At 30.6% G+C, this 17,726-nt stretch overlaps 1 protein-coding gene and 1 pseudogene across 1 annotated transcript in view; one reads left to right on the forward strand and one right to left on the reverse strand.

The window, feature by feature from the left end:
* ort (glycine receptor ora transientless) overlaps nucleotides 1-17,726 on the forward strand; it is a 110,424-nt gene that overhangs the window by 75,493 nt on the left and 17,205 nt on the right. Inside the window, exon 11 of the mRNA XM_015512367.2 lies at nucleotides 10,845-10,953. Coding sequence (XP_015367853.1) covers nucleotides 10,845-10,953 — 109 coding nt within the window. The remainder of the gene's footprint in view (nucleotides 1-10,844; nucleotides 10,954-17,726) is intronic.
* Nucleotides 14,145-15,762, reverse strand: LOC149062834 (uncharacterized; annotated as a pseudogene).

The raw sequence follows: 17,726 nt of genomic DNA on the forward strand, positions 1-17,726 counted from the left end.
CATTAAAGATTTGTTCTTCAGGTATAGATGTAGGAAGATTTCTAATTATGATGGATAAGTTTCGGTCTTCTGGAAGTTGATACGTGTGATATTTTATTTTAATTTCGGTAAAATATTTAGTGACAGTGCGGTAGTCATCAACCGATGCGAGATTAAGTCTCAAGACAGTATTTTTGTTGGCTATGCTAAACTCATCTATTATCATTGGTGTTAATGTGTCACGAAAGTGAATATAATCTGTGATATTGTAAACATAGAGAGGTGGTATTTTTTATCTTACCTCCGACGTATCAATTTCTATGTTGTCTGATTGATCGTTGTCGGTGTCTACTATGTCCAATAAAGGTGAGAATTTGTTTTTTATGTTTTCCCGAGGTGAAAGAGCTATGCTAGCTGTTCGTTTGTGAGCGGTGTTAGTAGGATTAGACGGCTTTATAATGGGCGCCATGCCCGAGGTTTGAATATCAACACAGAATGCGAGTAGGAAATCAGTTACGAACGGACAACCTGTTGCGACGGGCGGTGCACGTAGACTGATAATTATCTTGTAAAAGCTCTTTATCAAGGCTTTAAAGTAGATACTATTTATACGGACTTTCAAAAGGCGTTTGATAAAGTGAATCATAATTTACTATATCATGAATTAAAAATCTTAGTATAGGTGGGAACTTTTTAAAATGGTTATTTTCGTATCTTTCTGATCGTACTCAAGAAGTTAAAATTATGTCTTATGTTTCTGATGATTATCCTGTTTTATCAGGTGTTCCTCAGGGTAGCCATTTAGGTCCTTTACTATTTTTAATTTTTATTAATGATCTCCCACTAGTCCTTGATAGTTATATAAACATATTATTATTTGCGGATGATACGAAGATTTTCTATACAGTTAATCCTTTAAATGATGCTGAATCTCTTCAGTCTAATCTTAATAAATTTCATTTATGGAGAAAATTAAATTTATTACCGTTAAATATTGAAAAATGTCATACGATAACTTTTACACGTAAAAAAAATCCAATCTTTTTTAACTATAATATTGAAATGTGTTCTCTCACTAGAGTAAATTCAATCAAAGATCTTGGTATTTGTTTTGAAAGTGATCTTCTTTTAAAATGAATTATTATATGATAGTTAATAAATCATTAAAAATTTTAGGCTTTATTAATAGAAATACTAAAGATTTTAAGAATCCGTTATGCTTAAAAACCTTGTATACATCTTTAGTTAGGTCCAATCTTGATTTCGGCTCCGTAATCTGGTCATGCAAATACTTGACATATAGAAAGGATTTGGACAATGTACAATATAAATTTTTTAAAAGGATTTCATACTTGTCAAATATTCCATTATCTAGGGACTCTCTCCATCTAACTCAAGATTATATTGGCCTTGTTTCTCTTTCACTTAGACGTAAATTAAATGATATCATGTTTGTCTATGATCTTATTAATTACAATATTGTGTGTCCCGAATTGTCTGAAATCAGCTTTCGAATTCCATACCTTATTACACGTAATTCAGATTTATTTTTAGTTCCTCATTATAAAACGAACAGTGGTATCAATTATTTTTCCCTTCAAGCTTTAATTTTAGCTAATAAAATTTGTATACATTTAGATATTTTTTTTCTCTCACGCAATTGTTTTAAATTTAAATCTATGTTATTATTAAAAAATATGGATTGATTAATATGAAAAAAAAAATAATAATAATATTTTTAGTGTAACTATAATTTTATATATATATATATATATATATTACTTTTAATTCAGTATTATTTTTATATTTTATTATCTGTTTTTGTTAGGATTTGCTACACATATTTAGTTTTTAGTTTTTATCTGATATGTGACAACACAAATAAATATATAAATAAATAATTCATCAATTTTTCAATAACCACTCTTGGATGAATACTGTAATTATAATTAACATCGTAATGGAATACACTGAGATTCAAATCTGTGTAAGTGATTCCATTCGTATCGAGCACGAAGTTGTCTGTCGGTGGTTTCCAATCTTGCATCTCGTTGCTCAATTGTTTCAGATGAACGCGCTCGAGCGTGAAGTTGTCCATCAGTTTCCAATCTTGTATCTCTTTGCTTGTTTCTGAAGATCGTATTGCCATTTTCTTTCGTGCTTTGGGCGTACAACTACCGATCAATCTTTTTTTTGTAGGCATAATTTAATAGGTAGAATTTTTTACAGACTATGAAATGCATAGTTAACAATAATTCAAGGATATATGTTTTGATAATAATAAGCGACCATATAATAATAAGAAATAGGTAATAATAAATAAGTTACCATTACTAATAGCAACTATTTATAAATAAACACAAATTTCCATCGTTAATCACAAAATGTTTGAGCACCTCCCGAGGTTGATCCTATCACTTTTTAAGTTGGCATATCTTCTGCCCATAGGTCTAATATATTCTTTACCAAATTTCGTCGCAATTGGTCCAGCCGTTTAGGAATGCATAAAGGACAAATAAACAGCAGACAGACAGATAGAAATATATATATATATAAATTAACTGTTTGGTACTCGTGCGCTTCGTTGCTCGTTAAAAATACAAACACAATATGACTCAAAATTTGTGTTTAATTCGTCGTTTATTACCCGATGTAGCTAGTGGTGCACAAAACTTCACAGGAATTTACCCTATCTTAATCTCCATTTATGAGATTAATAAAGTCATTTAAAATACAGGACGAAAATTACTGCATTCAACTATAATAATTTCTTGCATTCTTAGCTTGTCTTTTATATGTTCTTCAATATATCGGGATATCCATAGTAGGTGTGATATAAGGACGTGATCATCCAAATGTCCAAAATAAACTGATCCTCACGTATAAATGCGTATAATATTACATATATATGTATTAAGCGTGTAATGCAAAAAATTATAAAACATAAGAATAAATAGGTAGGTACAACATTCTGGGATACACACAATAGTCAATGCATACAATATAGAAATTTAGGTTTATAGAAACACCTGAATTACCCGGCTTCACCCGTGTGTATTTTTTGTTTTTTCATATTAACAATATTAAATAATAGGTGTATTGGTGTACGCGTGATGCATGACATTATTTTTATCGATCAACTTCTCGGACAATTCTTATCTACATGACGGATAAAAAGGTTAGGTTACAGGTAGCTGGAAACCCTCGGGCCACCGTGCGCCCGTGCCGTGCGCACAATACGTATTGGCATTGAATAATTCGGTGCAAACCATTTGCGCCTATCACGCCTTTTTTATAGCCAACTTGCGCCCGAAATATTTTTTAAAAAAATGTGTTAAACCCGTGCGACATTGCCAAACTGTATTCTGGAATACAAGTAATAGGTACTACTTATTACCTTATAAAGTTAAAACTATTGTACATATTATTTTTCTCGTTTTAAGTATTTTTAATTTTTAAGTTACACTCTTATCGATATTATCAAATTTTTTATTATATTATGACGTGCGAAAAAAACAATAGTATTAATTTTTATAATAATTGCATTTACTTGACCATATATTGTATTTTATATACATAATTTTATGTGAGATAAATTATAACTATAGTAAATCAAACTTATTGTGAATTAATTAAGTGTTGTGTAACTTAGAATTCTTAAATTTAATGTTAGTTATTGTTATATTGACTAACTTTTGTAAAGCCAAAATGTTAAAAAATTATAAAATTTAAATTAAATTATTATAAACAATTATAATTATTAAAGTACTAATAATTGTCTAAATAATAGATTATAATATAATCTACTTAATTTAAGTATTTTTCAAGATAAATATAATCTATAATAATATGAATCACAACGGCAACGTTGCATACCAAATGGGCGCTTTAGGTTATAAATCGGCAGGTAGTGCCTTATCTTTCGGGCGCATCTGTCCATATCCTTCGTTGTGCAAATTTACTATTCTACATAGGGCGCAAATAGGCTGTAGCCGAATAATTATAATTGTTAATTGCTCCACTGAAACGCAAAATTTTTTAAAATCCTTTCATATCGATGATCAGATCTATATCTATTTTCCTTTGAACATTTTCTTCTTCAACTGTTTTAAAGTGTGTTTGTTCTCCTTCATTCATATTTGTTATAACTTCTTCCAATATTTTTTCAATTTTTGTAAGTTTTCATTACTTTATTAATTTATTGGAACAATTCTACTAGTTTAGCTCCCTAGTGATTTTTTTTGCAAAATGTGTGTTTTTGCATGCTTTTTGTAATGGTACATTTAAAAAAATCGCTCGAACTTCTAATGGGAAATATGTTCAAAAAACTTAGAATACCTCTATTTTTCAAAAAATTTTATTGAATTAAAAATATCAAAAATTTGTATTTTTAGAATTTTTTTTGTATTTGTATGCTTAATGTTTTGGTAAAATCAAAATTGATCTATCGTACTTGTTTTTTATGTTAAACTTAAAAATGATTGATTTTTTCAAAAATCGTGTTTTTGAGTTAAAAATATCAATACCTAAATATTTTGAAAATTTTTTCTTTCGGTGTGTAATGACATAAAAAAGTTTTTGGTGTAATTAAAATTTGTCGGTCGGACTTAGTTTGGAAGTTATGACATTTCAAATAGGGCAGTGATTACAGAGTTGGCGGCACTCGTCGCTACGCTCCTCGGCACCGTCGCTCCGCTCCATAAACCGAAAATATCCCTCAACTTGCTATGCAACACCACCTCAAGTAGGTCACAAGGCAAGTTATGATGTAGTATATGAGCAGTGATTACACAGTTTGCGACACTCGTCGAAAAAATTCCAAAAATACAAATTTTTGATATTTTTAATTCAATAACATTTTTTTTTGAAAAATAGAGTATTTCGAAGTTTTTTGAACATAATTTCCATAAGAAGTTAGAGCGACTTTATTTTAATGTACCATTACAAAAAGCATACAAAAACATTCATTTTTCAAAAAAATTTCAAAAAAGCGCTTGGGTGCTAAACTAGAATTATGCCCATTTGTTGAACTCAAACCCAAAATCATTTCTTTTTGGCTTATAATTGTTTGATTTTTGTGAACTTTATGGTGACTATATATTGCAACCATTTCAATTAATATTTATTCTTCTGTCTTAGTTGAGTTTTGAAAAATAATGTTTCATTATTGCCATCTAAATTTTTTAACTCACGAACACAAGCATGTATGTACCTGCAAAATGGTTGAGTATGATTCGATTATCTGTGTAATGTTTGCAATATTTGGCCAATTGAGTGTTGATTTTTGGCGACCCGACCCACGGACGGAGAGTAGGTTGAATTTTTTTTAGAGATTGTGATTGGGAATCTAAGTTATCACTGATTATTTTGAAGTTTCTGAATATTGTGCTTCGTAAGAACAATATATTGATGGGTTAGTGGAAGATATGGATTTAATAAAAATATTTTTATTTAAAATAAAGATATTTTTGGTGATGTGGTCAGTCAGATTTTTAATTTTAGTCACACATTTTAGATTGTAAGAGCGTTCTCCTGCGTAAGAGAGAATACTGTCTACAGGACGAGTCCTCAAGCTCCAAGGTGAATGCCTTGGTTGTGGATAGGATCCAGAGTATTTAAGTCTTTTTTTTTTTGCTGAATTGCATATGATGTCTCCATAATCAATGGCTGAGAGTATAAGAGATTTATAAATTGTGAAAAGTCTCTTTGTGTCAGACCCTCAGGTGCTGTTTCTGAGTATTTTGATCGCCTTTACGTAGTATTGATTGACATTCAGTTTTTAGTTTTTCAGATGAGGTCACCAAGTAAGTTTACTAACAAAAGTGAAACCCAGGATGCAAATACTATTCGCAAAAGAAAAATGGGTATTCATGAAGTTTATTGATGGTTCGGGATCATTTTTTTTTTTTTTTTGTTAAAGATAATAAATTGAGTTTTTGAGGGAGAAAAAAAACTGAAGCCGGTTTCTGAAGACCATTTGGAGAGAGAATTAAGTGCTTGTTGGAGAAAGTGGGTTGAAGTTTTAATTTGTGACCCACTGCAGTAGATGTTGTAGTCATCAGCGAAGAGAATACATTTTACGGGCTATTTTATGGCTACTAGAAAAAGTGTAACACTGAGTACAGACCCTTGGAGGAGTCCATTATCAATGGAGTGTGTTGATGAGATCTTATCGTAGATTCTTACATTAAATGTTCGGTTTGTTTAGAAGTTTTTGATAGAGTTGAAGAGGTTGCTATTAATTGTCCACGAGTATTATCAATACTCTTTTTTCCCACACAGTGTCTTACGCTTTTGAGATGTTCAATGCTATTATGATATAATGTTGGTTGCGTCTGAACGTAGAGCAATATGTCCGTGTGTTACGTAGATAAAGCAACTATCGTTGAGTGGTTTTGCCTAAAACCGTATTGTTCTTTGGAGATAAATTTAGATGATTCTAGGAACTAGATTACGCGTTTGATTATTATTTTTTAATTAGTTTGCTTAGTGTACTAATCAATGAAATCGGTCTATAGTTTTCGATGCTGAATTTGCTTTTGTTTGGTTTGAGGATGGGTATCATATTTGCGTTGCGCCATTGGTTTGGAAAAATTCTCTGGGTTCATATGGTATTGTATACTTGGAAGAGGATTTTCAGTCCCGTTAGTGGTAGATTTTTTATAAAAATATATGTATAAATAATGTAATAATGTATGTAAATGACTGTTGTCCGGTCCAGGGCTTTTACTATTGCAGCTTTGCAGTGCTGTAAGTAGTTGTGGATTATCGAGATCTCTGTTGAAGTCTTCATTATTTTGGTTGGAAGGTGATACGGGAATTTTAGCGGAAAGCTCTCTAATAGAATTTATTTTGTTACATATAATGCTTGGGGGAATTTTGTGTTTTATACTTGAAGTAAAGTTTTGCCAATAAAGAGTTTTGCTTTTTTTGTGATAAAACATGCTATGAATTTGGTTTCTTTAATTGGAAGTGATCTTTGGTAGATTTATTTTTTTTTTATGTTGGTTAAGGCTTTTTTATAGGTTTTAATAGCCTCATGACATTCTATATTCCACCACGGAACTGTTTTTTTTTGGTGTTTTGATATGTTTTTAGTCCGATTGATAAGTTAGCTGCTTCTAGAATGATATTTGTAAATGTTGGTACTATTGAGTCTATTTCTTATTGGTTACCATTTAGATTTAGATTAAAAGGGTTATGGGTTAGTTCATATTCGATTTTTTCTGAGAAAAAGTTTGCGTTTTTGAGATTCTATTTTGTAGAGTGTTTTTTTGAATTAGCATGGTTATGATATTGGATTCCTATAAACCTGTCACAAAGTGTTGACAAAGTAACCGAAGCCATATTATCAGTTTTTGCGCTGCGGTGATCCGAAAGCGGCTTAATTAACTAACTAGTGAGGGCCAATAAAGATAAAGAGTTACATACCTGCCCGAAGAACGTTGATTTAATAAATTAATACTGTTATCGGTAGCTATTAAATACGTTAAATATGGTCACCCTAATCTACATCTATGCTAAACAATCTGCACTCAAAATGATAGAGACTATCCACAAAAAAGGTATAATACTTGTCACAGCTCATAAATACATTCCGTCTACTCCTATCCCAAGCATTCTCAATATTACAAATACTCCTCCACTTCATTTGAAAAGAATGCAACACTACATACTTCAAAAAGCTAGAAGAGCACAAAACAAAGCACGTATAGCACTTATATTAAAAAACACATAATATTAATTAATAACTAAATAATTTCGAGGTCTATTACTCAGGAATCTTTAAACATACTATAACTACTCTATAGGTGATGAAAACACCAATACCAACACCAACACTAATGTTTCTCCAAATATTAAAAGTAAAACTATAACAATACTTTTAAAAATCTGGCTCCTTTAATTACTAAAAAGCTGCCAGGATTGCACCATATTTTACACCAACGGATTTAAAACTAAAACGATTTTATAGTTATCGGTATACTCGTACTTCAACAACAACACAAATGACAAAATTCCCTGATTCTTGCTCTATCTACACAGCAGAAGCCTATACTATCTCTCACACATTCGAAATATTTTAAAAAAAACTCAAAATAGGCAAAGCACTCATACCAAGTGACTCTCTGAGGACTCTAACTTAACCGAAATATAAACCAACCAAACATATGCAAATGCATATTCTTCTACATTTTACTTATAAAAATTCTGATTAAATATATGGCGTTTCGTAATACGCAGATTCTGCTATCAATATTTATTTTTTCACATTTTTGCATATTTTGTAATTTGCAAAATTCATATTAATTGGATATTTCTATATAATTGCATAAAAGTTAAATTTTTTTTATTGATAGTTGATGAACTTTTTTATTTTTTGCAAACCAAGGCGAGTTTGATGTCGACATACAAGTTATTTTAAGTAGGTAATTGAGAAATTGCCATCGCCGATTTTTATCGACAGTCTGCGTGTTGGTGTATTTATCTCAGATAACTTATTTGCACCTATTAGGTATACGCAAACGCAATATGCACGGCTTGTGTATTTCAATTAGTTAGTGACGGTAATTTGTTGGTGTAACTAAACAGTTTTTATGTTCGTATAAAATAATATTTTTATTTTTCTGTAAGAAAATGCCAAAGGTAAAAAAAGTTCATTGTTACATGAGAAATTACCCAGGTGCCTTTCGTACAGATGGAGTTATATTAATTTGTACTTTTTGTGAAACCAACGTACCCATCGTCTGATATAAAATCACAGATAATTCAATATTTAGGAACTTCGAAAACACATTAAAAACATGAAGTTGAAATCAAACAAAGACCAGGTTAGTCAACAGTTTATAAAAATTCGCTTGATCAAACTAGAACAAATAATCAAAATCTGAATGAGTTCAGTAAAAATATTTGTACCTTAATGGTGGCAAATTATATTCCACTTTGGAAACTACATAACTCAGAATTCAAATGTTTTTTCGAAAAATATATTAAATTAAAATTACTTGACGAATCGACACTACGAAAAAACTATGCTCCATTGTGTTATGAAGACGTATTACGTAAAATCCGAAAAAAATAGTGGATAGTTCCATCTGCGTATCGATTGACGATACCACCGATGTCGAAGGTCGTTACGTCGCATGTGTAATTATTGGTTCCCTATCTTTAGAAAATTCTACAAAACCAATAGTTTTAACAATTGAAAACTTAGAAAAGATTAACTTTCAAATGATTTCAAAATTGTTAAATGACTCCTTGAGTATACTGTGGCCTGTAAAAGTATTACATAATAAAGTATTATTTTATGCCACAGACAATGCATAAATACATGATAAAATCTGGAAAGCGTTAAAAGTGTTTTATTCTAAACTAACTCAAATTACATGTATGGCCCATGGCTCATAGGGTATCGGAAGCCATTAGAGATAAGTTACCAAAAGTTGACGTGTTAATTTCTAACACAAAAAAAAAATAAATATTTTTAAAAGCCCCTGCTTGGGTAAATACTTTTAAAGAAATTTGTCCAAATTTAAGTATACCACCACAATCCGTTATCACACGTTGAGGTATGTGGCTCAATGCAGCTTTTTACTATGGTAAGAACTTTGATAAAATAAAAGAAGTTATCAATACATTTAATGAAAACCATGCAATGTCTATTCAATAAGTTCAAGATGCATTTAAAGACAAATTCAAAAAAAAATGAACTTCCAGTTACATTAGCCAATTTTCAATGCATCACAGAAACCATCTTAACAAATAGAAAAATCGGGCGCTAACCTACGAGAAACAATCTACTTGGTTAAAAATGTTAAAATTAGGTTAAATGAAATAGGAATAGGAATAGAATTTGCTAAACTAATACTAAAATATTATGGAAGAATCCAGGTTATTCTCATATTATAAAAAATTGTAGAATATTAAGTGGAGAAATAAGGAATACAATAAAGGCATTGAAGAGTTGACACCTGAAGACATTTCTTGTTTTAAGTCCTAACCTATCGTGTCTTGCGTAGAAAGAAGTTTTTCAAATTAAAAATCTATGTTACCTGACAACCGTAGAAATTTCGAGTTTGAAAATATAAAAAGACATTTCGTAACCTCCTGTTGGTACTCGTTCCAAAATTAATATTACTTTTTTGTTATTATTTTATTAATTTTGCATTTATTTAATTGAGCAATATAGGTATAAATGTGTGGTTTGTACACATTTTTAAGCACAATAATTGATAAATAAATTTTATTTTTTTCACGAAATATATTTTTTATTTGTTATAAGATTTTCATTTTTTTGCATATTTTTGAATTTTTAAGTGCATAAATATGTGCATATTTAACAATGATTTGAAAAAAACAGACTAAGAATTAGCATACTTAGCTTGTACATTAATTTATTTCTCATGAGATGCTAAGAACCTGACCTTCCGATGTATAACCTGTAGGGACGTAATATTTAGCAACCTAATCGTCAAATATGTCTTTCTGTTCTGCTGTAATTCTGTAGATACCAGAACATATGATAGATACCTAAGTGTAAGTTTGACTAAAACATGGTAAACAAGAAATTACCAAATGAATGAATGAATTATTAGACATAATTTTATTAATTATAATGTGATCTATCAAAAAATATCATAAATTATCTAAGTACCTAGACGATTCCATTCATATTTATTATCACTAGACTTTAAAGTGATTCAAAGTCGTTAAAGTATAGATATAAGACCTTATATTTATATTACTCTGAATAAATAAAATTATGTACTTTTGATATTAATATAAATATTATATATAACAAATATAATATTATTATCATATATCTGTGTGTAAACTAACAAAATATAAAACTGATGTATGTTTAGGTTTGTATTCATGGCTCTTATGGAATATTGCTTGGTGAACATAGTGCTTGGTGATTCCGACATGCCACCAAAATCATTAAATAAAAAATCATTTAATTTCAGCTTCAGGGTAAATATAATTTTTATTTATAATTGATTTAAACAATCAAAAATAGCTTATTATTTATACGTATTTAAAATCCGTTAAAGAGATTCTACAGTACTAGTTTTTGAATCAATAAAGATCTATCTGCGATAAATAAAATAGACTTGAGTTTAATTCCGACAATAATTTTGAATACATATTTGAATTAACGATGAAATCTATTTTAAATCTTTCGAGTCGGAATTATAAAAAACAATTTAAAACTTTATTGTTTTTCACTGAAATTTCCAAAAATACAAGATTTTTCAAGTTATCAGGTTATCTGATATACAGGGTAATTTTTTAAGCATGCTCATCCTATTTTGTTGGTTAAATCAAATATTAAAATTCAGATTTTTGGAATTTTTAAATACACATGAAGACCATTTTTCGAATCATTGAATTTTTTAGACAACTTAACGATGAATTTGTAACAATACAAACATCCCTTTTTATTTTTTATTAATAAGTAGATTTTTTTTTTTGAGAATTTTGATCTATTTAAATCAAAATTCAAGCTAGTAGTTTTCGAGTTATGTAATTTTTTATTTTAAGGATAATACGTTTATGACAATGAGTTATGTAGATAGGGGGCTAAGACAGAAAAATTTAGCAATTACTATTGATTTATCAATACAAATAATTTGTAAAAATTATCAAAGTATAAATCAAAAAAATTATCTTCTAAATAATTAATCAATAAAAAGAGGGGATCTCATTTGAAAAACAGAAGTTGGCATCGTCACAAGATTCTTCTAAAATAGTACAATAAACATCAGAAATTTAAAAAAATGATCTTTAAGCTTATTTAAAAATTCTAAAAACAGAATTCGAATAAATGTACTTTTAATGAGATAAATAGGGATAAGCATGGTATATTTAAAATATCACACTGTTTATATATACAGTCGAGTCACGATAAATTGAAGTCAAAGAGGGATAAAAATTCGATTGATATCGATCCTGAAGTCACATCCGCGGAACACAGTTTAATAAACGCTGGCTTATACCAATGTCAATTGTATATATCTAAGTATTTATTAATAATATTGTAATATTATGTAACAATCCACACGGCAACAACGGCATTGTAGCAATAACATTGTATAATATAGTGTGGTACTAGGTTCAAGCGTTACCAGTGGCGGCTATCCTTAAAAATATAGGTGAAGCGAAACATAAGAAGTTATCACGCATCCTCAATAATATCCATTATCCATCCATATAACATCCTTTATATTGAATAGTTTATTCAACACGTTAAAAAATAAAATTCGGATCTTCTCAATTTTACTAAATAAATGCTCTAACATCATGTGGCAACATGAGGTATCATATTTAATTTTGTCATAAGAGCCTTAGGATTTTCAAATAATGTATATGTTGAGGTGTATGACCGCAGTAGGCGAATGTTGATAATCACCGGTGTATGTTGACATTTACCAAAAATCATAGTGAATGTTGACAAAATGGTTTTAATGCGTTCAATGTTCATACACCGGTGATTGTTGACATTTACAATCAGTGTTTAGTAAATGTTGACCACATCTGAAGCACAATGTATTTTTGTATTATTTTGTAGAATTATTAAGACGTTATCATCCAGTTACAATATGTATTGGAGACGTTTAGACGTTAGTACCTAATATTATCGCATAAGGCAATCCAATTATCAATCGTTCGCTAGATAATATAATTAATATACCTTCGTCAGTATCAAACTATCAATACGTAATCTAAACCGAGCGCAACAATTTAAGCATAATATTATTATATTCGAATTAAAATTAATAATGGATAAATATATAATAGATACCTAATAGTTAAACTATATTTATTTAAGAATTTTCTACCTATCTATTTGATTATATATGTTGTCAGACATTTTAAATTCGCTAAATAATTATTGCGTATGTCAACACTGGTAAATGTCCGTACTGTGGGATATTTGAAATAATTAATAATTTTCACCAAAATGAACGGTAAATGTCAGCGCATACACCGGTGACTTGACAGTCACTGCCATGCGGTCATATACTTTAACATTATTATGTACCATTAAATAAACATTTATTATAGTATCTACTAAATAATTGTAATACATTATCTACAATTAATAAAATCAATATCTAATATTGTCTGATTCATACAGTTATAAAGATTATAATTATATTCTATAGCATTAATAAATGTTTTACAACAGCTATCAAAAGATTTATCTTTTATTAAATTATGTAATATTATTAAAATGTTCTTGTATGCATGTCATAAATATGTATCATTATCAATTTACTATGAATAATAATACCATATGGCATATAGCGTATCATGCAATAATTAAAATATAATATTATGATGATGGCTAATATGATCTTCATTATTAATGATTTCACTTCCAGAATCCAAATTGTATAAAATAAAATAGAAAACTAAGATGTGATAACTAACAACAAAACTATAAATTTGAAAAATTAAAATATTAAGAAAAAATACCTACTTATTAATTATTACTTTAGATAATAATGAAAGTTCTTATTTTTGAGATGTAGGTACTTGTTCTACTTATGCCACTTATAATATTAGTATCGAGTGCTGAAATATTTAAAATTAATTAATTTTATACGTGTGTGTAGTTGGCCCCCCCTATTAAGCCCAAATTAAACCGGGTAAATTGTAAGTTAAAAATCTCAATTTGTAAGTAATTGTAAGTTATTTTTAGAATTTGTAAGTTAATAAATTCGATGTAATTATCAAAATTAACTTGGGGGGCTTACTTCACACTAGCCACCCGAGTTTTTCCAAATTACACGGAACAAATTGTTAGTTTGAAAGCTCGATTTGTAAGTAATTGTAAGTTGATTTTTAGAATTTGTAAGTTATTTTTTTTTTTTTATTAGCCTTCTGTTTAACTATTACAGCTCAACAATTATTTGAAAGACATAACAAGATACAGTTCAATAGAATACAATATTAAAAAAGTATAGATAAATGATAACAATGAAATAAAAAGTATTAAAAAGTAAAGTAAATAAAGAAAATCATATTATGAAACCAGCCTCCAAAATAAAATTAATAATTATATTTGTTACTATTTCCGAATTGGTGTTGAGGATGGAGGAAAGATTGAGAGGAACATTGATGGAGTTAAGAGAATTAAATAAAATAGCGCGCTTCACTTACAGAGAAGGGCATTCAAAGAGAAGATGAGAGAGATCGCAGATACTTTCGTTGGGGTGTAGAGTACAGAGTGGGAAGTTATTTAGACCTAATTTGTACGAGTGAGCAGGTAGTAAAGTATGACCAGAACGTAGGCGATTGAATTGTATGATACTAGATCTTGGTAAATTGAGGTTGTTAAACCATGTTTTGTTAAGAAAATTTGGTACGATGTTTTTGTATCTGGTAGCAAACTCAGCTGGGAGATTTGACCAGTATGTGGACCAGAGGTTAGATATATGACACCGTAAAATTGAAATAAAATTAGTACGAGGGAGTTGGGTAAGAGCATGACATATTAAATTGGACGTTGATTTCGCTAGATTATCGGTGACTTCGTTCCGATGTATATCGATATGGCTTAGAACCCAAAGAAATTGTATGGTGTAATAGGCTTGATGGAGTTTTAGGATGATTGATTTAATGATAAGGATTAGAGAAGACAGATGAGAGTCAAAAGGATTAGACATTAGTGCTTGTAAACAAGACATTGAATCAGAAGCAATTAAGTATTTATTGGAGACAAGGTTTGAAATAAGAGATAAAGCTTCAATAATTGTATAGCACTCAGCAGTGAAAGATGAAGAAGAATGAGGTAGGTTGTTTGAGAAGGAAATATGTAATTCTGGGATATAAAAGGAATAGCCGGCAGGTTAGGTTAGGTGGTGAAACAGAGCCATCAGTATACACCACAATAAAATGATCAAAATTCAACTTAAGAAACTCGGAAAAGATTTTATTGACCGTAGGTAAAGACATTTTTTTAAGTTCCAGAGAGGATAGGGATGAGAATTGGTTTTCGAATCTAACGAGAGGAGAGAATAGAAGAGCTTCAAATGATTGTTCGTAAAGAGTTAATTTGGATGATTTACAGATGTATTGGTGAAAATTTGACAGAGCATTAGCTGAGATAGATAGTAAGGGCATAGACTTAGATACATAACGTTAAGAAAGAAAAAGAGAATAAAACATGTCAAAAATAAAATGGTTTGAGTAAGCTAGAGATTTAAGAAGAAATTTACCGGCTAACCATTGACATCTAATATTAAAAGGTGCACAGTTAGCTTCGACCTCAATGACAGGACAAGGAGTGGATTTAACGAAACCCATAATGTTCATCAAACAGGAAATTTGCAGTTTGTTTATTTTTTTCCAATTCGAGAAGGAAGCAGAACCGAAAAAGAAACAACCATAGTCTAGTTTGGATCGAATGAGAGTGCGGTAAATTGTTAATAGGCAGGAGGGGTGAGAGCCCCACCAGGTATTCGACACTACTCTAAGGAAATTGGACCAACGATAAATAGTAGCTGAGATTGAAGTTATATATGGTTTCTAGCGTAGTTTTGTGTCTAGTATGATGCCCAAATATGTGACATTGGGAACAAAGGAGATGGCTTTGTTATCGTAGTAAACGTTAGGAAGATCTATATATCTACGTCGAGTGAAAATAACAGAATTACATTTTTCCGGAGCAACTTCAAAAGATACCCTATCTAATATGGTTTTTAGGTCTTTAAGAGCTGAATTTAGATATTCAATAGCAACACTAAGAGAATTAATAGAAGTGAAAATGACCATATCATCAGCATAAAGGAGACATTGATGCCCGAGGGACGTTAGATTTTTTTCGGCAATGCTCAAATATATATTGAAAAGTAATGGACTAAGACAACTACCTTGCAGCAGACCTGTGAAAGTAGAACGAGTATTATGTGAGCCAAAGTTAGAGGAGAAGAAGAGATTTGTTTGATTTAAGAGAGAGATCAAAATGTTACAGAAATTAGAAGGAGCATGTAAAGAAAGGAGATGTGACATAAGAGTGGAGATATTGACGGAGTCAAAGGCGCCGCGAATATCAACGAAAGTAGCTACAAAAAATTGCTTATTGTTAAAGGAGTGATAAATATGACCCACGAACGTTGCAAGGCATTCCATGGTCCCCAGACCTTTCCTGAATGCAAAAATATTAGTAGATAGGATAGAGTTAGATTCAAGCCACCAATCAAACTTTGATTTGAGCATAAATTCGAATATTTTGCACAGAGAGGAAGAGATCGCTATTGGTCGGAATGAAGTATTAGAGTTTTGTTTAGGTATAGGTATGATTTTGTAGGAGTTCCACAACAACGGGATTTATTGATTATTAAGTATGTTGTTCATTATAGAGAGGAGAGAATCTAAAGCGTTTTTGGGAAGGTGTTTAAGCATAAGTGGAGAAATATTATCGAGACCAAACGCGATAGACTTTCGGGAAGAAATAGCTAGTTGTAATTCTGATAAATTGAATTTGTTAGTAAGAACATGATCGGGACGGACAGAAGGAGAATAACAAGGGAAAATTTCGGAATAGTTTGGGACATAATATGGCGCAATTTTAGAACAGAAACTCTCGAACCAATCATCGTTGTCAGGACGCACAGGAGAAATAACGCAGTTTTTGAAACGTTGAGCTGTGGACCAGAGGTGTTGTATGGTTTTAGGGTAGAGCAAAAACGCTTCCAACTATTTCTTTTTTTCATTTTTTAAAGTTCGAGTTTTGAGGGCACATGCATTATTATATAAGAGAAAGTCGGACATAGAACTTGTGCGACGAAAAGTTTTAAAAAGTGAGGATCGACTTTTCACTGAATTGGTACAATTAGAGTTCCACCAGGAAGGAGTTGGTGGGAAAGATTTTTTATTTGGTCTCATGCTGGGAATTGTTGATATAGCTGCATTATCAATGATATTTGTGAACGCTGTATAGGATATTAGAGGGTTTGGATCATTTGGTAAAGATGAGATTGAGTTTTGGATATGGAGGGAGAAAGACGCTTAATCCGTTTTATTAAAATTGAAGTGAATAGGAATATTTCGGATTGAGTCAGGTTTGGAAATTGGGTACGTGAGATTAGAAAAGTTTGTTATAATGGTAATTGGGAAATGATCACTACAGTGAGCCTCGCCTAAAATATTCCATGATAACTTCCAAGCAAGGTCGGGAGAGCAAAAAGATAGATCGATGGCTGAATCAGTGGAGTTTATGCGCCCCACGTGTGTAGGACTACCGTCGTTTAAGAGGCATAAGCCTAATGAGTTTATAGTGTCATATATCTGGTTACCTCTACTAATTTAAAGAAGGTCAGCCAGAGATTATTAGGAACATTAGAACTACTAGGGATATAGCAAGACCATTTCTTAAGTGGAAATGGGAAATCAGTTTTCGAAATTTCGATACCAATAAGATCAATTTTAAACCTTAAGATACTATTTCTAGTTATAATTTCAATGGGTATAAGTTTAGATTTAAAAGAATTATATATAGCTATGGTGACGCCACCATAACCATCTGGCCGATCACTTCTAAATGTCCTGAAATGTGGTATTTTGGTGGAGCATGATGGGAGGAGCCATGTCTCGGAAAGAATGGCTATGGAATATTTTTGGCTGGCGAGTAAGTACTGCAGAGATGGAAGGCGAGCTGCAAGGCTCCTAAAATTCCATTGCAAAATATTGAAATTTTGGAGGGAGTTTATTTTATTTTTGTGAGAGGATTGCATAAT

The sequence above is a fragment of the Diuraphis noxia genome, unplaced genomic scaffold, assembly GCF_037042655.1.
Source record: "Diuraphis noxia isolate RWA-SAM2 unplaced genomic scaffold, SU_Dnox_SAM2 contig0001, whole genome shotgun sequence".
Taxonomy (NCBI): Eukaryota; Metazoa; Arthropoda; class Insecta; order Hemiptera; family Aphididae; genus Diuraphis; species Diuraphis noxia.